This window comes from Nycticebus coucang, chromosome 12 (genome assembly GCF_027406575.1).
Source record: "Nycticebus coucang isolate mNycCou1 chromosome 12, mNycCou1.pri, whole genome shotgun sequence".
In the NCBI taxonomy this organism is placed as follows: Eukaryota; Metazoa; Chordata; class Mammalia; order Primates; family Lorisidae; genus Nycticebus; species Nycticebus coucang.
Genome location: NC_069791.1, coordinates 33,651,572 through 33,675,009, shown reverse-complemented (window position 1 = coordinate 33,675,009; position 23,438 = coordinate 33,651,572). Strand labels below are relative to the sequence as shown.

General features: G+C 38.2%; 1 protein-coding gene across 2 annotated transcripts in view; it reads right to left on the bottom strand.

Moving 5' to 3' along the window:
- The window catches only part of ITPR2 (inositol 1,4,5-trisphosphate receptor type 2), a 537,798-nt gene that overhangs the window by 157,165 nt on the left and 357,195 nt on the right, over positions 1 to 23,438 (bottom strand). For both annotated transcript variants that reach the window (XM_053554147.1, XM_053554146.1), the window contains exons 38-41: positions 10,459 to 10,567; positions 9,768 to 9,955; positions 3,141 to 3,324; positions 1,507 to 1,763 (exon numbers count right to left, since the gene is read on the bottom strand). In XM_053554147.1, the coding sequence (XP_053410122.1) occupies positions 1,507 to 1,763; positions 3,141 to 3,324; positions 9,768 to 9,955; positions 10,459 to 10,567 (738 nt within the window). The remainder of the gene's footprint in view (positions 1 to 1,506; positions 1,764 to 3,140; positions 3,325 to 9,767; positions 9,956 to 10,458; positions 10,568 to 23,438) is intronic.

The window sequence follows — 23,438 nt, the reverse complement described above, 5'->3', positions numbered from 1 at the left end:
CAAGCATTTCAAAAAGGCTATCTTTTCTCAAAATACTTCTCCAAAAGGAAATTTCAGGTAAACATTTTCCCCCATTAGCAAAGGTCATTGATGAGCAGGATGATAGATGTGTATCATATGAAGAAAACACAGCTGTGTTATACCTATTAATTGGAGAATAACAATGAAAGGTTCACCCACTTTAAGAATCATGACATCACACTCACATTAGTATTTCAGTCTCACCTAGCTGATATCATGAAGGTACCTAAAGAACTACAATTGATTGAACTCTAAGTGGGTGACACGTTAGAGTCATTGTTACATGCTAAGAGGGATCCAACTGAATATTCTACCCAGTAGAATACCCCCAAGCCTTCAAAGACATTACCCCCAAAATGCTTTCTTGCTTTTAGCCACTTATCTATATTTTCCCACCTAACCCAAATCAAGATGCCCATAAGATCACGAATGTCTGATACCCATTTAGAGGAACAACTGAAACTCCATGCTGCAACCACATATTCAAATGCTTTCCAACAAAAAGGAGACACAGCAAAGTCATTAGAAGGTTAGTTAACTTAACAATTAACAAATACTTTTCATTTTTTAAAATGATTAAGTATACAGTAGTTAACTTTTTACAAAATAATGTACATTTTTAAGTATATCTAATTGAAGTTTCTTGAATATGGCCTTATTTGATTATAGCTAAATTAATGTGCCTTCCCAACACGAAAAGGTTCCCTTCCCCTGATCTATTAATATGCTTTATATATCTATTTTCTACACTGACAAACTACTTGGGGTGGATAACCTATGGCCTTTTAGGTCCTTAGGTACAGCCTTTTGATGGGATCCAAATTTTACAGAACAAATCCTTTTATTAAAAGAGGTGCAGCAGAGAAAGATAAAGGTTTTCTTGCCTCCTTGCGTTTTAAAAAGGACTATCATGAAATCAGAACCTGAAGAAGGCTGCAGGTTCACAACCCCTACAAGAGGACAAAATTCATTGTTTCTCTTACAGGGCAAAAAAGATGTAAGACAACAACTTCATTCATTTAGAAATGCATTATCCTTCACTCCTGTAAAAAATTCTCTTCTATACTAACTCTGTTTCTAATTGAGACCTACAATGCATCCTCACACAAAAAATATACATTGGGTTGAAAATAATGAAATCCCATAAATATATAAAACCATGAAAAATATAGATGAGACAAATATGACTTGCTCAACAAATACCGAAATACTAGGAATAAATTGATGCCCATTGAGAGTCAAAAGATTTGTGCTGGGGATACACAGACTGATACCCTATAAGGCTGATTTTTTTCTTGCATGAAAAAATTTTCCTCTAATTTTTCTTCACTGATACAAAAGTTTCTTCCCATTTCAGAAAAGCACTATTTCCTTTATTGATTATCTTTCCAAAACACCCTCTAAAACTACTTGTGAGTTGTATCTGAATTTAATTACTTATAACCATGTGCTGTATTCTCAGCTTTCCCACAAAACAAACAATACCTGCAGCTCCTGGTTGTGGTTCTCACACAGCAGCTGAAGGAACCTCAGGATTGGCTGCATGATGGCAATGGCGGGGCTCATGGTCACCTCCTCCGCAGACTTTTCCTCCGCACTCCCTGCTTCTGCCCCCGTGCACATAATGTCGATTTCTGGATCCATCTCTCTTCTGTACACACAATATGCTTTGGATGTTGCTGAAGATGCTTCTGTTAATTGCCCTTTCATTCCCTCTTTTAAATGTAATGATGAATCTCTTACTGAAAATAAAGCAGTACTCTTATATACCCGAAACAATTCCTTTCGCTAATTAAAAGTAAGAACAAAACCCCCAAAAGAACAACAACAACAACAGAAAAAAAAACACACACACAAAGACAATCAGGTATCCATCCACATTCTCTAACAACTAAATTAAAAGTTGCCTGACAAGGGCGGCGCCTGTGGCTCAGTCGGTGAGGCGCCGGCCCCATATGCCGAGGGTGGTGGGTTCAAACCCAGCCCCGGCTGAACTGCAATAAAAAAAATGGCTGGGCGTTGTGGCGGGCGCCTGTAGTCCCAGCTACTTGGGAGGCTGAGGCAGGAGAATCGCTTGAGCCCAGGAGTTGGAGGTTGCTGTGAGCCGTGTGACGCCACGGCACTCTACTGAGGGCCATAAAGTGAGACTCTGTCTCTACAAAAAAAAAAAAATTGCCTGACAAGAGTTGCAACAATTTCAAAAAAAGGATTTTAGGTAGCAACTAAAAAGTCAAATTTGCGATCAGAATTAAATAAAAAAGATCTCGAGGGTAATTGGTGGGACCACACCTACATTGCATCTTACAAGGGTACATGTGAAACTTACTAAATGTAGAATGTAAATGTCTTAACACAATAACTAAGAAAATGCCAGGAAGGCTATGGTAACCAGTGTGATGAAAATATTTCAAATTGTATATAAAACCAGTGCATGGCGCCCTGTGATTGCATTAATGTACACAGCTATGATTTAATAATAAAAAAAAAAAGATCTCAATGCTTAGTCAATTTTAGAAGAACTCATGTCTTTCCGACACACACACACACACACACACACACGCATACAGAGTGTCCACAAAGTTCATGTACAATTTAAAATAGTTGGCTATTTTAAACTGCCCATGAACTATATGGACACGCCATATATATCCATATACAAGTTCACATATGTGAGAAGGTAGAAAAAAATGATGCGACGAACTTCAAAATGTTAATAATATCTTTATGATTTGTACTTAGTATATTGATGATTTTGTCATTTCAAATACCAAGAATCTTTTTGTTGGCACTGTATATTATAAAGTTTTCTCTGTTTTTGAAGTTTAATTTTCATGGCCACTTAAAAAGTGAGGGGCAGTTATTTTTTATCATGCATGCCACAATGAAATCAAACATGGTTCATGTCACTGGTTGCCTTGCTCTGATTATGTCTCATTTAAGTCTGGTCCTGCAGAGATGTTTTAGGGTCAAGTCATGACCAAAATTTTTTATGGATGATCAGAACCACAGTAGGGGTAATTAAGCCCAGAGAACTGCGATGACAAAGGTAAGTGCCATTTAAACATTGTTACTCTCTTTTCTCTCACTCTATTCTCCCAAATACTCAAATGCTTCTTTACCTCTCATTCGTGGACCAGATGTCATCAATTCATTGTCGTCATCCCTTTTTTTGCTACCTAAATCTATGGTATTAACCGTCACGGTTGATCTTATCTCTTTCTGAGCAGCCTTCATTCGATCATAGAGAACTTTGAAGAATTTTTCTGACTTTTTTTGTTCATGCAACTGCTGGTAGAAAGAATACTGCAAGAAAACACATTTGAAGGTATCAGTGCCCAAGGAGAGACAAATAGTGTATTTATGCTAGAAATAAACATAAGCATTACAGATAAAAGCACACATTTAACATGCTACCCATTATTTCATAAATTGACAGCCTTTGCCAGTTTCTTGTACTATTTCATGTATACTAATAATAGCTAGTATCTACCTAGCACTTTTCACTGAACCCTAACATTTTATATGCTATGTAATTTATCCTTACTGGTTACGCATATATTTTTTGAAAATTTATAAGGACACTGTAAGAAGTTGTATGGAAGGAGTTCTTTCAGTATTATTATAAAGTCATTCATTGATTCCACACATATTTATTTAATGCCTACTGTGGGCCAAGCCCAATGCTAACATTAAAAACAACAAAAAGGAAAAGCAACTACATTTCCTGCCCTTCTGAGTTTGTGATCTAAAGTTGAAAACAGCCACGAATCCAGTGGCCATCCTGTATAAATAGGAGCTTATGGAAAGTTACAAAGAGTTATTTTTCTCTTTAACTTAAAGTGCATTAATTTAGAATCTGTTACCATGGTAGCCTCACTCATGGGAACTCACTGATAAATAGGTATGAAGTTCTTTCGGTTCTTTTTGGTTATTAGCTACATTGCCTCACATGGAATCTAGGAGAAACCCACTTTAAAATAAATGCTGCCTGACAGTGAATAACGATGTAGAGAGGGTGTGATAAATATATCTTAGTAAGACACGGAAATATTGGGGCTTGGGAATATTTACCCTAATCATCATCTCCTCTGTGCTTTGTGGAAGTATGAAGGAGAAGAGAGAAGACAGCAAAGATATTACACTCCGATACAGAAGATTCTACTCAGACATCGAATTTAGGTGGGGAAATTATAAATTATTAAATAAATTATACCAAGATTATGAGATAGATAGGAGACAAAAGAAACACAGTAAAAATTAATAAAGCTGGGAATGCTGTAACTTAATAAAGCTGGGAATGCTATAACTCTCACGATTAAAAGAGAGTTACATAAGCTCAGGCAGAGACAGCATGAAGAAAACGTAAGAAAGTAATACTGATTCCCAGATCAAGCAGAGCTGGCTGTGATCCAGTATAAGAACACGTAAATGGCCGATTCTGGGGAGTTTCCTTCTGCAGAGAGGCCTTCCTAAAGGAATGCCTGCAAGCACCGGCACAGGTCTTAGGGTTTGTAAGGGAGACGTTATGACATCGGGTCTTAAAATGTTGCCTGACTTGCAATTTTCTGTATCAGCCATATAGATATAGTCACACACAGAGTGTTTTACAAAGCCTTAGATGTCAGCTTCATACCTCCAAGGGGACGCTCCTAAGCAGAGGGCTAGCAAGCCCTCAAGGAAGAAGGCCAAAAGTCACAGTAACCATAGCAACTGCAGAAAAATAGTCAAGCTGGCTCTGTTAATTCAAAGGATTGATGCAGCATTCACAGACCTCTAGGGTCCCATGAATGAAGCTGATGCTTAAGCCCTAATGTTTTCAATATAATGGGGTTAGAAGGTGGAAGGAAGTTCCCATGTATTAATGAGGAATTATAAAAACATCATGGCTCTGTTATAACAAAGTTTGTGCTTTCTCATCTGTCACCTGGAGATACTTTCAGTACAACAATATGATGAATAGAGTGTTCTGATTTCCATTTTATAATTAATAAAATGAGGTTTAATAAAAGTATGTGACTCGCTCAATTATTAAATAACTTGTAAGTGGTGGAGTTAGGATTTCAATCTAGATTTTGTTACTCTACACCACTAGATTTATAAAGTAACTTCTTAAGCTCCAAGCAACAGATTATTAAATAGAGGATACTCTGATAAATCAGAACTTTTATAAATCAGAACTCCATAATGCTGAACCGCATGATTTTTTTTTTTTTTTTTTTTTTTGCAGCTTTTGGCCGAGGCTGGGTTTGAACCCACTACCTCCGGCATATGGGGCCGGCGCCCTACCCCTTTGAGCCACAGGTGCCACCCCTGAACAGCATGATTTTAATGAAGATTAAAAGTTCATTTCACATATATTTATGTAACCTCAACATTAAGGATTCCTACTTTTTAATATTTTAATATTTTGAAACAGAATCTCAGTGAATATTTTTCTAATGACACCAGTGGAAATTTAGTTCAATGGCAGCACCTCTGTTTGTTGTTTTTTGAGACAGAGTCTCATTCTGTCATCCTGGGTAGAGTGCCATGGCATCATCATTGAGCTCAAGAGATCAATGAGCTCAAGGAGATCTTGCCTCAGCCTCCAGAGTAGCTGGGACTATAGGCGCCCGCCACAACATCCAGCTAGTTTTTTTCTATTTTCAGTAGAGATGGGTGTCTCACTCTTGCTCATGCTGGTCTTGGAACTCTTAAGCTCAAGTAATCCACCAGCCTCAGGCTCCCAGAGTGCTAGGATTACAGGTGTGAGCCATCGTGCCCAGCCAAGTTTTCTTCTTAATAAAGATATGGTGTTTGCTTGGGAAACGTCCTTCATAAGCTGCATAGAATGTAAGGAAAAATGTTAAGAGTTTGTTTTGGTTTTCTTTCTTTTGATTGTTTTGTTTTGTTTTGTTTTTAGGCACTAAGAGCGATGGATAAACAAGTCTGTGTGACAGAAAGTAGTAGAGACAGAAAAGGAACGTGAAGTGAGGATGGAGAAAGACGGGGGCATGAATTCCCCTGTGAAGTGTCCCAGGGGCAAGGATGGAGGAGATGTTTACTGTGGCTAAGAGCAGCCTACACGGGTTTGAAACAACCTGGCTCTATCTCCAACCAGCTATGTGAGTTTTGGTCTGCCTCAGTTTCATCTTCAGTGGGATAGGACAATATGTGTGTTACCTTACAGGTTGTTTGAGGATCAGCCAACTCAATACACATGAATTACTAAGAATAGTGCCTGGTATTTAGCAGATAGCAGATATTAGTTTTCTTAGTATTAGTGTACAATTTGAAATTATGTAATTACTTTGTCTCCTCGATCTTTCCCTTTTCTCTTCTTCTTCTTTTTTTTTGAGATGGAGTCCCAGGCTGGAGTGCAGTGGTACAAACATACCTCACTGAAGCTACAAACTCCTTGGCTCAGGTGATCCTCTTCCCTCAGCCTTCTGAGTAACTAGGACTACGGGTGTGCACCACCACGTCTGGTTAATTTTTCTTATTTTCTTTTGTAGAGAAAGGGTTTCACTATGTTGCCCAGGCTGGTCTTCCTACTCCTGACCTCAAGCAATCCTCCCACTTCAGCTTCCCAAAGTGCTAGAAAAACAGGCATGAGCCACCAAGCTCAGCCTCTGCTGCTCTTTAATGAAAGTAAATATACTTAGTATATACTTAAATATACTTATTAGAAACATAAATTGACTTATGTAGTTGAAATTAAGGATGGAGCTACAATTCACACTTTAGTACAAAGCAGGCGTTTCAAGACAATCTGTGCACTGAGGAAGCAGGACATTCATGGTGAGGAGACAATGAGAACGTAAACTCCCCAGGTGACCAGTCTTCAGGGAGAGGGCTAAGCTCTACAGTACTATAGGGCAAGGAGTACGATGCAAGTTGACGTCAACTAGACACCTCCCAGAGCCACGAGCACATAGCTGACATTGGGTTATGCAATGATGTACATAAGTAAGGGGCCTGAATAGGGGAAAGATGGCAAATGAGACTGTCATGACTCATCGTAAAGGAAGGTTTTCAAATACAATAGCAATTTAACACTGTTTCATAAAAAAAAAAAAAAGAAAAAATTGTTGTATGGCCATAAAGCACTGTAGATATAAATAATAAGACATGACCCCATACATTAAGGAAGGTGAAATTTAATTGGAGAGCCAGAGTGCAATACAAATGGTAACAAAACAAAGTAGCACACTCCAAGGGCTACCTGAGTACTAAGCAAGTGGCATGGGATCTCCGATAAGGAACGGTCACCAAACCCCCCCGACAGATACAGAAGACTTTGTGTAAGAGACAGAATTTGATTAGGGCCATTCATTCATAGATCCATTCACTCCTGAACATTTCTTGAACTCCAAGATTGGGCCACATGTGGAGCCAGACACAAGGGGTACAAAGATGTACAACACATGTTATGGAGAGGGCCAATAAAGTAGCAATAACTTGCACTTACAAACAGGGGCTATTATAGCAAGTCCCAGAGTCACAAACATCTGACTCTTACATGACTCACACTTATGAATGGGGGGTGGGGGGAGAGGGCTATTACAGGTAATAGGTAAATGTACCTGTGTTCCAACTAACATACAAATTCAACTTTGAAACAAGCCGATGGAACCTATCTCCTTCGTAACCTGGGGAGCTGCCTGTAGTCCATTCTGCCCAATGGGACTGTGGATCAGAAGACACTTCCATGGGGAGTTACTAGCATGAGAAAGCATAACACGGTTGAGGAAAAGCAAAGAGCTTGGTGTGGCTTGGGCACAAGAGAACGGGTGGACAGGTAGGGGAAGAAAGGAAAGTTGGAAAATTTGAAGAGACTAAAGCATGAAGGATCTTATGGATCATAGGAGGGAATCTGCCTTTACAGGGCAGGTGACAGATTTTAAGCAGGAGAATAACATGGCTTTGAAAAGATCTCTTTGGAGGATGATTTCGAGAGGGGCACAGCTGAAAGCAGGGCTACCTGTTGGAAGAGTGCTTGCTCTCCTGTCCTCTCCTACCCTCTAGATAAGTCTGTCTGATGTCGTGTAGTTACCCAATTTCTTTAGAAAGTCTCGGCTGACAGAATTTCAGAAACAGCATTTTTAAAGATTGAATAATATTCTATTGTATATGTACACCACACATTTTATAATCCATTTATCTGTTGATGAAAATAAGCAATGCACAGAGGGACAAATACCACATGGGCTCTCTACATGTAGAACCTAAAAAACTCCCAGCAGTGGAGAGGAGAATAATGGGTACAGGGTCTCAGTTACACAGGAGAAGTAAGTTTGGGGCTTCTCTTGTCCAACAAGGTGACTACAGTTAATAATAATGTATTATATATTCCAAAATAAAAAATTAAAAAAAAAAACCAAAATAGCTGAAAGAGAGAATTTTAAATGTTTTCTGTGCACAGAAATGATAAAATATTTAAGGGGATGGATATGTCAATTATCCTGATTTGCTCATTCCACAACATATAATTATATCTAAATATCATAAATGCATACAATTCCTATCTGTCAATTAAAAATAAAAACTAAATTAAATGGAAAGAGAGAAAGTCCAAATTCAGTATTTTGGTTGTAGAAGAAAAGTTAATTTCCAAGAAAATCTACTCGAATTCCTCCATCACGCCTTTCCTCAATTTCCCTCTGAGGAAATTTGTCCTGCAGCTTTAATACCATGAGAATTTTCAGCACTTTCTTTTCTCAGCTAAGAAATAATGTTTGGGGGTTGTTTTTGTCACTAAGCCATTTGCTGTTCACGAGGCCTTTATTCCTAAAGGCTCTGTTACTGGATGTCATATATTAAAGTTTCTGTTGTTCAAATTATTTGATGGCTAATTAAAGGAAAATATCCCAGTTCTGAATTAAATGTGTCTTCCGCTCTTCTTGAACAGGGATAGGGGATTTAAAATTTCTAACTAGTTGTAAGCCTACAGTCTCCTTCACCAACCAGTGCAAATCCAGAAACAGCAGGCTTCTGGGTAGCAGGACCAACAACTAGATAAGAGAAATCAAGTGTTCTACACCTCTCTATAGTGACCAGAGTTCACAACAACTTACAGTATAGTTTCAGATAGCTAGAGGATTTGGAATGTTCCCAACATGAAGAAATGATAAACGTTTGAGGTGATGAATATGCTAATTGCCATGATTTGACCACTGCACATTGTAGACATGTATCACAACATCACACTGTAATCCACAAATACATATAATTATTACATGTCAATTAAACATAATAATAAAAGCCAAAGAAAGAAAGAAAAAAAAAGGAAGGAAGGGGGGAGAAGGAGGGAGGAGAGGGAGGGAGGGAGGGAGGAAGGAAACCTCAAGGACAATGTTGTTCTCTGGGAACATCCCCAGCTCTCAGGCTCTTGGGACAGGTTTGCCTTTGGGTGTGGCTGAGCCCAGAGGCAACCGGGTGGAAGTTTCAAATGGAAACCATGTGGCTTCTGGAAATAATGGTCTAATCTCCTGTGTGCAGGTGGGAATATTGCTCCCTGTAGCTCCTGGAATCATGTCAGAAGAATGAGTCCAAGGAATGTTCTGCTTTACTGAATAAATTGTGAAGCCCTGTGGTTTCTATAGCAAATCGAATAAATGTATCTGGACAATGTGACACATAAAATTTAATTTTTCCCTGAGAAAGTAGTGAGAAACTAAAAGAAAGCATTGCTTTTCTTCAGGTTCTATGACAAGTAAATAAGAAATACAAATTAGGTGTAATGCCCATGATTGATAAACAGGTACCTGTGTTTGTGTATTTCCTCCTTCAAGCAGGGCAATGCCGAGAAAAATGCCTTCTGAAAAAATTCTGTCATTTTTGGTGTTCACTATAACATCGATGACAAGTTCTGATGCACCTTCTTTATCCAACAGACACTGAATATCTGACATTGATATGCCCATCTTATCTGAATCTTGTCCAGAAAAGCTTCCTGTGATTCGCAAAAAATAAACAAACAGTAAGTACAGACCTTATTTGCATATATAAGCTTTCAAATTCTTAAACCATAGAATATTTCTATTGGGACTTTTCCCCTCCACAAAGCTACATATAATAGAAGCTTGAGTTCAAAAAATACTAAAAGTTTGTAAACACAGTGCTTTTAATGAAATGTTGGACACCTGTAATTAAATGTTTTTTAAAAAAAATACTTTAGAAAAAGAAAACTAGCTTTATACTTGTTCTCCCTAATAACATACTAAGAAATTATAACTTAGTTTAGCTATTAATATTTTCCCAAAGTCAAAAGGAACAATCAACTGTAATGTTTAAATCTGTTGTTTCATGAAGCCCAAATTGTACAAAATATTTTTAATAGTGCTTTTAAAATAAATGTGTGTTAATAATTTACCATTTAAATAAAATACTAGAGTAACAGGGACATGCAGATATGTCATAAGAGTCCTTCAATGATAAAAATTTGGCCAGTATTACCTCCCACTTGTGTGGTTTTGGGGTAGGTTCCTGACAGGTGTCCATTTACACCAGCTCCATAATCACCTTTAAAGTAGCGATTCAATAATATTTTTCTCAATGTGTTACCCTAATGAAAAAAGAAAAGATAAGACACGTATTATTGTTTTCTTTTCTAATAAAAGTACAAAAGCCAGCATATTGAAATGTCACTTAAAATGCATTTTGTGAATGATGCTGAGACATAGAAAAAATTAATTTATGCCAAATAATATTTTCTGAGGCAAAAATTATAAATGTGCTCAATAAAATAATAATTTTACTTCTCATAATAAATAAGAAGGATGAGAGAATCCTTTTGGAGGCGATGAATAGATTTATGGCATAGATGGTGAAGATCGTTTCACAGTGTATACTTACTTACCTCCAAAGTCATCAAGTTGTATATATTAAATATATACAGCATTTTATAGGTCAATTATACTTTAGTAAAGTGGTTTAAAAATAATTTTAATCACTAAAAGTTAAAATAAAACAAATAAAATACAGTATTTTCAATAGAATATGCTAGAAAAATCACCGATGCTATAAATTTAAGATTGCTAAAAAACCTGAAGCTCCCAGTGCTGGCTAAGAGTTATCCAGGGTGCCTAAATAAGACACAACATAATAAACAACTTAAGAAAGAGAAAGCTTTAGGTAGAGGAGCTTAGTCAAAAAGAGGTAATAAAGAGGTAGACAGCAGGTGATCAAAAAATTAAGCTTCAAAAAACAGAGTTAATTTTATTTAAATCCCAGGTTGCTTATTCAGAAGACAGTGGGCAAAAGACAGTGTAAGATACATAATTCAAAAACTCCTAAGTCTTCTATAATAGACTGATGACAGGACAATTTTTAAATGATACATCTCATAATATAATTGCTTACATGTACATAAGAAACTTAGATGATAACTCTAAATTTTCCTTTTCAATGGCTCTTCAATAAAGAAGAGTGATTGAAAAGTTGTTTTTACAGAATCATGCTTTAAAAAGTATTTAAATTAAACAAAACAACAACTGAGATGTTATTCTGATCTTGCAGGTAAGGAAACTGTGGCCCAAGAGCCGCAGACCATGAGGCTAACAGGTGCATGAGCAGGACCTGAACGCAGCTCTTGACTACAACACCCAGCTGTGTCCTCACACCATGCTGCTCCAGCCCCTGCAAGCACCCACCATTGCTCCTGTCTCTCTTGTTCTGTTACCCTTTCTCAAGGTCTCCGTGTCGTGTCCTCAGCTCTTCAGTTGCTCTCCCCTCCCCATCCCCCTTGCCCCGCAGCACCCTTACCTGCTCCTTAGCTGCACAATCACTCCTGCAGGTCTGACTGCCACATGTGTCCCCCCCAAGCTTCTCATTCTGTTTCCACTTAATCCTTACCTATGTCTTGACGCTCTACTGGCACGTCAAACTCAATTTTTCAGAACTGAATATTCCTTCTCTTTCAAACATGTTTTCCTCTCAGTTTCCTTATTTTAAGGAGATCACAATCATTCTGGTCACGCAGTCTTCAAATTGAAGGAATAATCCACTACTCCTCCTGCCCCAACTTGACAATGATTTGTGAAATCCTGCTTATTCCACCTTTTCAACTGTAGCTTCCAATAGTGGCTTCATATGTGAGTTTTTACCAAATTGAAATGAGCGATCACTTCTCCACCAAAGTGTTCTAAGTTTTTCTCTTCGCTCAAAACATATTCTCTGGCTGAAATGGTCTTCATCCATCTGACTTATGGAGTATATATATATATGGTTTTAGGTACTGTCTCAAGTGAGTAAGATATAACCCTCCCCTAAAAGAGTTCACAACGGGATGAACGTAACAATGGAGACACCTCCTAGGTCCTATGGAGGCATAAGCAGCAGCAGCCCACTCTGAGGACGCTCTCCATGGCACAGCTCCTATACCAACCCATATGATCACTGTCACAGACTACTGTTAGGCACAGTCAATGCACAGCCAATATGTCCTAAATGCCATAACACCAAGAATTCAAATACACATTCAGAGTGTCTGCAGTTGCTTTTCTTTATTGCAACTTTTATTTATTGATACTTACTTGTAAGTTCTCAGAACACAGACATTTATTATTGCTTACTATTTCATGTTTTCTTCCCTTAAGACTTTTCAATATAGGGGTGTAAATAAAGGTGATGACTAGTCTTAGAAGAAATAGTGAGGTGTTAAGAGCTTATTCTACCAGTGAACACAACTCTACTGTCCCTTATAAAACATAAGCAGGGCACCTAGAGAAGACATAAGAAATAAAAATAGCCTTTGTTTTTTCTTTCTTTTCTTTTCTTTTTTGAGATACAGCCTCACTCACTTGCCCAGGCTAGAGTGCTATGGCATCATAGCTCACAGCAACCTCAAACTCCTGGGCTCAAGGGATCCTTCTTACCTCAACCTCCTGATAGCTAGGATTACAGGTGCCCACCACCATGCCTAGCTAGCTTTTCTATTTTTAGTAGAGATGGGGTCTCACTCTTGCTCAGGCTGGTCTCGAATTCCTGAGTGCAAGCCATCTGCCTATCTTGGTCTCCCAGAGTGCCAGGATTACCAGTGTGAGTCTACCTTTCTCTTTTTAAAAAGGGAAGGTCCTTTAAGTTGAATTAATTCCACTGGCCAAAGAATGATTCTTCCAAAAGGAGAAGAAAAACAAAATGAAACAAACATGTATTTGGATCAATGTCTTTGGGCTTTTACAGTGTACTTCATTTTAGTAGGAGACACTATGATAGATCTTTTAGGTTCTTAACTATAGGGGTTAAAATTATAAGCTGGGAAGGAAAATGTGAGGTCATATTAACTGAAGCACTAAATTTTTTGCAAGGGTAGCTCAGTTTGCTGTACTAATCATGGTTCTCACTTCTACAGACCACTCACTCCAACCCTAGAAGAGATGTGTGGCCCATTTCTAACGAATAACATTGACAAATGTGAAAATCCAGGCCTTTCTTCTTGAAAGTTCACGAGTCAGTGTCAGTGTATAGAAGACAATTTGTCAGGAGTGGGGGCCTGCATCTTTTTCACTTGCTGCAACAATTTTTAATCACACTACTCCAAGAATCCAACCAAGAAATGAACAAACAATAGCTTATTTTAAAAAAATACAAAGAAAACTGGTTTTGACCCCCCCCCTTTTTTTTAATTCTCTTTACATTTCTAGGAAAATAAAGTAAAACCAATCATAGAGTAGAATTAGGTCACATCAAATTAAAACTTATATTTAAATTCCCTTGGGGCAGATAAAATCACAGGTGCCTATCACATTCATAAACACCAAAATCAAATGAGGGGGGCCAGGGCGCATGGGCTCACGCCTGTAATCCTAGCACTCTGGGAGGCTGAGGTGGGTGGATTGCTTGAGCTCAGGAGTTTAAGACCTGTCTCAGCAAGAGTGAGACACTGTCTCTACTAAAAATAGAAACTGGGCATCATGGCAGGTGCCTGTAGTCCCAGCTGTGGGGGAGGCTGAGGCAAGGGGCTTGCTTGAGCCTAAGAGTTGGATGTTGTTGTGAGTTATGATGACACTGTGGCATTCTACACGGGGCAATAGCGTGAGACTCTGTCTCAAAACCAAAACAAAACAAAACAAAAATCAAATGAGCAAATACTCTTATCCAATTGCAGTCTAGTTAAAAGCATTGTTTTTCTAACTACATAATATTTTAGCATATCACACACAGAAAGCAGAGGGAGCTCCTCATTTCTCTGCTTTTAATCCTGGCACCAGACTGCCTGAATTCAAATCCCCTCTCTGCCACATATTTACTGGAGGATCTAAAGCAATTACTTCACCACTCTGGGCCTCAGTCCCTCAACTGCCAAATGGAATAGTTACTACCTACCCTTATCAGGTTCCTATGATAATTAAACATTCAAAATGTACATGAAGTACTTAGGACAATCCCCAGCACATAGTCAGTGATACCCAGCTGTGTGGGTGATGCTCTCCCTGCCAGGACACAGAGTATTCACACCATGGAACAGTTCACAGCCTACCAAATGCTTCCGTGCATGCTTTCCTACTGTATACCAAACCTTCCCATAAAAGTGAAAGAAATTTCTAACATACAAAGAAAAGGAAAAATTTAAATAAAAGATAACCTATCTAAAAATCCTAATTTTTCAACTATTAATCAATTTTTGGAATTATATACTCATCAGTTAACATGGCAGAAGCACCCCAAAGCATGCACGTTCTTCACTATATAAAACATATACTTACAACTTCAACTAAGTGGAAAAAATTCTACCTTGGTTCAAACTCCATAGTTCTCGGCTAGGACAAACTTTGGTGTTAAAAATCAATGAAGAACAGGCACAGATGGAACAGGATTCATTGTGTCTCTATGATCTGCCCTCAAGAATGGGAAACTTCAGATATTGCTACATCACAAGTTCAGCAGAACTGACCTCTCGTCAAACACCACGCTCTGAGTGGAGGGATGAGAGGCAAGTACTGTGGCCCAATCTGCCCTGTGTCATTTGTGGTGGCCTGCACTCGCTGGGATGGGTTACTTAGTTGTGTGTCATCTCCCCACATTACTTGAACTCAAATAAAGTAACTGCAGAGCCACTTTCAGAAATTCTGGTGCCAGGGATGCAAATGACAGAGCTATAATTGCCATGGCAAGAAATTTGGGGAAGAACTAAAAGTGCATTAAGTCATTTGGAAAAGAATTCCACCACAGTTGAGAAGTTCGACTTCTGAACTGGTTCTTCAAATCCAAAATGAATTCCTGACCAGGGCCTCCATGGTAGGTATCTTTGTTGGGTTAAACCAATTAGCAAGGAATGTCCTTTGCAGTCTTTTCAACAGCAGAGTCAATTCCAGGCCACAAGACACTGCTGTTAGCCAATGTCTTCATGCGAACACATCCCAGATGTGCTAAATGTAATGTAGCCAAGATAACTAACAACCACCTTCTGAAATTACAACAAATATCTCCATAAAAAGACATCTTTTGTGGCCAGAAAAGTCATGCTGACAGCATGTTAGTATCTGCGAGGATTGATTTTTTCTTGGCCATTCCCTGTTACACCAAGTCCCACGGATCAAACATTAAGAAGCTCAGAAATCACTGCCTTTCATTCATAGGAAGGATGATATAAATTTGCTGATCCTAGAAAGGACTAAAATTTTCTTTTATTTCTGAGAAAACACAACACTGCGTGCCTTAAGAGGGGTTATTAGCCTTAGGAGAGAAGAGTTCAAGGATGTGACATTTGAGGTGTTGTTTCCCATACTTGTTACCATCCCCTGGGAAAAAACGACACACTAAAGTAATCCTATGTTTCCCTCATGGACAATATAATCAAGGCACCATGAAAAAATGACATCACAGTCAGGATCCTAGAAAACTATGTCCTCAACTAGAAGTTCAAAAGGTAATGAAAGTTGCAAACTAAAGATGCTCAGCTTAACGATTTCTCCATTTATGATTCATGATTAGCTACTAATCAGCCCAGACGAAATCTGCAAGGAGATGATTATACGTACCTGTGGTCTCTACATAGTTTCATTTTAACATTAAACTTGGTATTAGCATAATTAGTGTTTCCCTAACCTTTTAGTTTAATGACAATTTGTCTGATTAGGATATTTTTTCTCATTTGAATTTTCAGGGGTAAAAAAGGTACATTTCTCATTTTAAATCAATGATTATCATAACTGTATCTTTTTGGAATTAAAGACCATCACTATAATCAATTACATCTTCTGGGAAATCCTTTGGGATAATATGGCCAAGCTCCTATAATCCAGCTGACTAATGGTTTGAATGTCTTCGTCTATCAGACTAAGGAGTGTATGCCAATTTCTTCACATTGCATCTTTCTTAAGGGAAGAGACATACATTTCAATAGGAATAGTTGTTAGATACATTCACAAGATGCTCTTCTTGGCACAAGGATGCAATCATTATAATCTTGAAAAACATGTGGATGTCTCAACAATTCTAGTATAGAACCTCATGAAAAAAATACTAGTAAATTTTAGAACCAAATATTCATAAACCACAATGGCAATCTATTTCCAAATTCCTTCCTTCCTTGTTTTTATTAATTTAAAGACATTTATTATATTTCTACCATGTGTCAGGAACTAGGAAAGGGGGTGCAAAAAAATAATCTTGCAGCATATGACAAAATAATTTTCAAATATGTAGAATTGGGACATGTGGCACTGCTTGCCTTCCTTTCTTTCTTTGTTTTGTTTGTTTGTTTGTTTTTTAATAGTAACTTGTTCTGTTGCCCAGGCATGAGGGCAGTAGCATCATCATAACTCACCAACCTCAAATTTCTAGGCTCAAGCAATCCTCCTACCTCAGCCTCTTGAGGAGCCGGGATTACAGGTGTATCACTATACCCAGCTAATTTTTTGTATTTTTTATAGAGATGGGGTTTCAACTCTTACTCAGGCTGGTTTTGCATTCCTGACCTCAAGTGATCTTCCTCCTTCAGCCTCCCAGAGTTCTGGATTTACAGGTGTGAGCCACTGCACCTGGCCTTGACACTGTTCTTCAATATAAATATCCTAACCCGACCATTTGACTGCATTTGTGAAATTTAAATGTTTAAAGTACGAATGATGATGTTTACACATTTGATGATGCTGCTGGATACAGAAGTAACTTCACTAATCACTCTGGCTTTATCAAATATCCTAGCCTCAAGACAAATGGGGTTGCTGAGAAGACTTTGTTAGCAGATGATTCTACGCCATTCAATAAATAATCAGTAAAGGAAACTGTATTTATGTTTTTTGGGGGTATAATAAAAGTCAGCTTTTAAATCCTAGGAAACATCAAATTCAACAGACTTTTTCACCTCAACCATTTTAAATACAGGGTCTGCTTAAAATCAGGGTTTGAGAACTTACATAACCCCTCACCAATGGACTTGAGAATGAACTTTACTGCTTGTAATTATTTAGTTTTCTAACTAAGCAGTTTTCATCTGATCTACAGAACATAAAAGGCAAAACATTGAGAGGAAAGTAAGTACACAGGAAATGAGCAGATAAGCTTTAGATATTATCTCCTTATTGAAGAAAAACTACTGGACTCACACATCATAAATCACTACCTCATAAAATCACACACAAATGGCAGTGGCACATGATCATTAAAGTGACACCCGTAAGCTCTTGGTTGGTATATAGTATAAAAAACTATTAGTGTGCGATTTGTTACCTAAAAAATGGAATTAATGCTGCCAATGTAAGCATGTGCACGCCCACCAAAGATTGGGAAAAATGGAACTTCGAGAGGTCACTGTAAGCCTTCAGCAAAGACTCGCTGACAGGTGGTATGGTAAGTACGTGGACTCAGTAAGGGACTCAGCTTATGGCAGTCCCTGAGAACCAAGGGCAGGAGTGGAGAGGAAATGGGAATAAATGAGGGAGCTGACATTGATTTGAACAGAAATGTGAACTACCATGGGAGAGGGGTGTTCTCAGACACGGGGAAAGTCGTGTTTAGCTTGCTGTGTTAAGGTTCTGTCCTCAGAAGCTGTGGTTCCTATTAGAGAGTTCCACAATCACTAAATGAAGATGGACACAAAGGCACAGCTTTGGGAAGGTGTGACAGGAGGTGAGGAACAATGGGTCAAGGAAGGACAGACAAGCCCTACACTGACCTCCCTGTTTCTAGGACCTTTCAGACTCCTTCCTGGAGCCTCTTGCGCACTCAACAGCAATGTAGTCCTTGAGCTCCAATGGTGGGAGATGCTCCCACCACACACACACACACACAGTGAGTGAGAACGAGAGACACTCTTCTTTTTCCCAAAAATACTAGAAAGAAATGGTCCTTAAAAGGTAGGAATAAAATTAGCACTTGTATATTACTTATTAATAAATGCAAATATTTAGCAAAAAAAGTATGAAGCCAAATTTTAATAAATGTGAAACAAATTTAGAAGTTCCTCAAACAAGAGGCAACTATGTATGGAGCTGGGTTGAAGAGGAGTTCTACATTGCACAACTTCAAGGGAGGTCTTGAGAATTAAATGAGACAATATCTGCACATAGTTTACATAAGAAGTTCAACTGATGAATGCATCCTGCATTGGCAATGATAATGCACTTCAGTGTACTTCAGTGGAAATGATGTTTCAGAGACCAGTGTGATTAAGTTCAGATTTGGGTTCTGCCACATACTGGCTTCGTGATCTCAAGAATTTTACTTACCTGTCCTGAGACTCAGTTTCCCCATTTATGAATAATATTATTATTCACACCATAGGCTTATTTGAGGATTAGAAATTACATATGAAAAGCTCTGTGTTCTTAGCTCATCGTAAGTGCTAAGTAAACAGTTACTATAATAGTTTACTTAAGTATATAAGAAAATATAAGCTTCCATCTGGGAAGACTTGCACAACTGATAGCATAATGGGATATTATGATGCCCAGTGTCCCAAAGATAAACATGCTTTAGCTGCTGGCATAAATATCTAGTTCTAACCTTCTATAATTTCTTTAAGAGAAGGCAAATGAAAAGCAGCATTCATTTTGTAGAAGATTACTTTGAAGCTAATTTGATCAGTATACTATGATTTCATAAAAACAACACCTACATGTAAACAGGTTCAATCACTCTGAGAACATGTACAAAGCACAATTCTTGGGAAAATGATTTTGTAAGGTTTTCTTGAAGTAGTGTTAGAAGGAAAAACAGTATCTCATGCTCTATGAAACATAAGCTATTTTCTCTCCTAATATTTACTTTTAGTATAAGCTATATAAGAAATGCATTAAACATATTTATATGATGCAACAATCGTTTATTAGAAAAGACTGTGCTTCCTAACTAGTGTTCCCACATCCACGTGGTGCCCCTCTAAGTCATTCTTCACTCAGCATCCAGAGGTTTGCAAAACAACAGACGAGTACGAGTATTCGGAGTACGTGAACACATAAAGAATACTTACAAATCAATACGAAAAAAGTTAAGGACAGAAGAATTGAGCTGGCATTTCATATGAGAAACACATATGACCAATAAACATGAAAAAATGCTCCTCACTGGAAATTAGTGAAATACAAATAAACTAGTGGAGCCACCATTTACACCCAAAGAATTGGCAAAATTAACAAGTCCTTAAAAACCAAGGGCTGAAGTGGATGTGGCTTAAGAGAATATGGGGATGCAAACTTGCACAACCACTTTGGAAAACACAGCAATAGATGTTCTCAGCTAAAAATTTCATTCCCAGGGGAACATAAGGTCAAGGAGATAAACAGTGTCACATCCTAGACATTCATACTAGTATTAATAGCAATAGCAAAACAAACGGCAAGCAAAAATGATCTGGAATCAACCCAAATGGTAAGTGACAGAAAAACAGACAAATAAATTACAGCATCCTCCCAGCGTGGAACAGTATACGGTGGCAAACATGAATAAACTGGAGCCTCACAGAAACACAGCTGTTGTTTTTTTTGAGACAGAGTCTCAGTTTGTCGCCCTCAGTAGAGTGCTGTGGCATTATCATAGCTCACAGCAACCTCAAACTCTTGGGCTTAAGCAATCCTCTTGCCTCATTTTTTCTATTTTTAGTAGGAACAGGGGCCTTGCTCTTGTTCAGGTTGGTCTCAAACTCCTGAGCTCAAGCAATCCACCCACCTTGACCTCCTACAGTGCAAAGATTACAGGCGTGGGCCACTGCACCTGACCCAGAAATACAACAATCTTGATGAGTCTTAGAAATATAATATTGAACAGGAGAAAAAAAGAAGTCTAGAAGATATATAGTGTGGTATTAAAAATGTGAGCTACAGTTACCACTGGAAGAAGAGGCGAGAAAACACAGGAAGACACAAATCATTGATAATGTTCTCATCCTTCAGTTGGCTGAGGGATTCATGGGTCATCATTATATTATTATACTTTATAGTTACAATTACGGTACATATTTTTTCACATAAATTCAATCTTGTATTTAAAGAAACTATTCAAGAAATTTTGGACATTGTGATGATAGCTTTCCCACATAAGATGTTCTACTGCTTCCCGGTCCTCTTTGAATACTGGCAAAATCCATAGCATGGAGTAGGTGACAATTCATGATGCGAAACGTGAGAGCTGGAACCATCGTCATCATCATCATCATCTGAACCAACTCACATGTTCCTCCTGCCACACAAGACTTGTAGCGTCTCTGATCACATTCTCTTCCTCTTCGGGACACCAGCAGATGATGTTCCCTTGTGGCCGCCACGCTTTCTGCCTCCCTCTATCCCCAGCCCTGACAACCTTACTTAACTCCTACTCAGCCTTTAGATCTCAGCTCCACCATATCTTCCTCAGAGTCGTCTTCTCTAAACTTCACCACATCAACTGTCATTCAATCTTCTTATAATACCATGTACCTTAATACCCCGTTTCCCCGAAAATAAGACCTACTTACAGGAAAGATAAGACGTCCCCTGAAAATAAGACCTAGCACATCTTTGGGAGCACACCTTAAAATAAGACACTGTCTTATTTTTGGGGAAACAGGGTAGGTACTTAGTCTTATATTTACTCATATCAATCTTTCATTGATTTCCATCACCCTCCACTGAAACCACTCTTACAAACTGATGAAGGGAGGCAAGGCAAGGACTTAGGTAAGGGTCCCAAAACTCTGAGAAGGAACAGCCCTAGCTAAAACAATGATAATAATCAGTCACTGTCTGCTTATTTCTTGACAATGGTTAGTCATTGTCCCCTTGTTTGCTTCTCTATAATAGCTTTTCTAGAGGGCACTGCTGGTAGTTGTAAAATCTTAATTTTTCTCTGTAGAAAACAGCTGGCCTTGGACCCCCACTCAAGGAACTGCATTCCAGAGGATTGGCTGATCCCTGCCTTAGGCGGCAGCTCATACAAAGGGACTGCTGATTCCACCCTGAAACCAGCCAATTAGCAGACCTTGATTGCCTAACCCTCTGCCCACCGAACTGTCTTTAAAAACCCTGTCCCCTGATTCCTGAGGCATCTCTCCCGTCTCCATCCACGCTTAGAGCTTTGTGGAATAAACTCTTTCTCTGCTGTAAACTCTCTGGACACCGGCTTTCCTTTGGACAGCGGGCAAATGAACCTGGCTGGGTGGCAACACCACTAGATTATAAGCACTCTGAGGACAGAGACTGTGTTGTTTTTTTCTCTGGCCATTAACTCCAATACCTAGCCCCAAACCCAGCACGTTAAGTACTCAATAAATATTTTTTGAATTAATGTGTGAATCAATGATTTTAAATGAGAAACCACTACATTCACAGCAAAATTTGACACTGAGTGCCTTCTATGTAAGAATAGCTGATATATGTTGTATATCATGTCTTTTAACTTCAACAAGTATTTGAGATATAATCAATGTTACTCGCATATTAAGTAGTTTTACACAGTACACGAACACATTACCTGTAGATCTGTGACTAAAAGAAGGAAGTTGTGTTGGAATACAAGAATCAAAATGTAAGAACACTTGATATAAAGATGGGCAATTCCAAAATTCAGTTGTAAGACTGGAAGATAAACTATCAATGAATAATTGCAGATGTACCCTAATGCAAAAGAATACATAGCATACCAGAAGATCAGTCCAAGATCTTCCCCTCTACATTATACCTATTAAAACAAGATTCTCATATTTCACTGAAAAAACACAGAAACTACCTTGTTACTGCATGTCCTGCAAAGACATGTCCTGCAAAGATCCGTCTCAGCAACACAATTCCTAATACTATCAAATAGATACAAAGTTACTATTCTCTTTTTATTTTTCATTATATATATATTTTTTTTAAATTGTTTCAGGTTCATTGCGGGTACAAAGAATTAGGTTACTCTGATTGCATATGTTAGGCAAAGTCCCTCTTATAATTGGATCCTGCCCCCAAGAGGTGTGTCACACACCATAACCCCCCCCATCTCCCTCCTTTTTTCCCTCTCCTCACTCCCTCGCTCCACCATCCCCCGCCTTGAATTGATTGGAGTTTCTCTCTTATAAAGGTAGGCATTAGATCATCTACTGGTTTCACATTAGAATTGAGTATATTAGATTCTTGCTTTTCCATTCTTGTGATACTTTACTAAGAAAAATGTGTTCCAACTCTACCCAGGTTAATACAAAAGATGTTAAGTCTCCACATTTTTAATGGCTGCATAGTATTCCATGGTATACATATACCATAGTTCGTTAATCCATTCCTGGATTGGTGGGCCTATAGGTTGTTTTTAACTATTCTCTTGTTAAAGTATTATGTTTGGGTGTATCATAATTTATAATAAGAATACAATTAAAGATAATTCTTTTTTATCTCATCTTTTTCCTCATGAAGTATCATTTCATTTCTGTAGTGCTTACTATTGTACTAAAAATTGCATAAATCTAATTTTGATCATTTCTTATCAATTTGTCCTTGAGACCACATATTTGGACTACTTTAATATAAGTTCTTCATGTAAACCGTAATTTACAAAGAATTTCATAGCAAAACAATTATGAGATGATGATATAAAACTGGTGAAAAATAGGAATTTCTTATATTTTCAGCAGCATTTCAAAGCACCAACACAATTCGTCCCCCCAAAAAATGAGGTCTCAGTTCAAACAACCTGCATAAGCTAATTAAAGGGACCAAATGCCAAATGCCTGCCTACCTTAGAAAGGGCCTTTCTCAGAAAGGCTTCGACTAGGCTTATCACCGTCCTTTGAACACTATTTTGAAAATCATTTTGATTCCCTGTGGCATACGGCATGACAGGAATTTCACTACTTTAATGCATCTAGAACTATCCCTGGAATCCTGAGTACTAAGAAAGTAAACTTTATTTTTAATAACATGCAAAGCCCCTTTGCTGTTAAGGAAGCCAGCCCCTTGGTAGAACTGTGGTGCTAATATTTGCATTAGAAGCAGGAGTTTTCACAGGCTTGTGAAATCACCTGTTGAAATTACCTTCTGAAA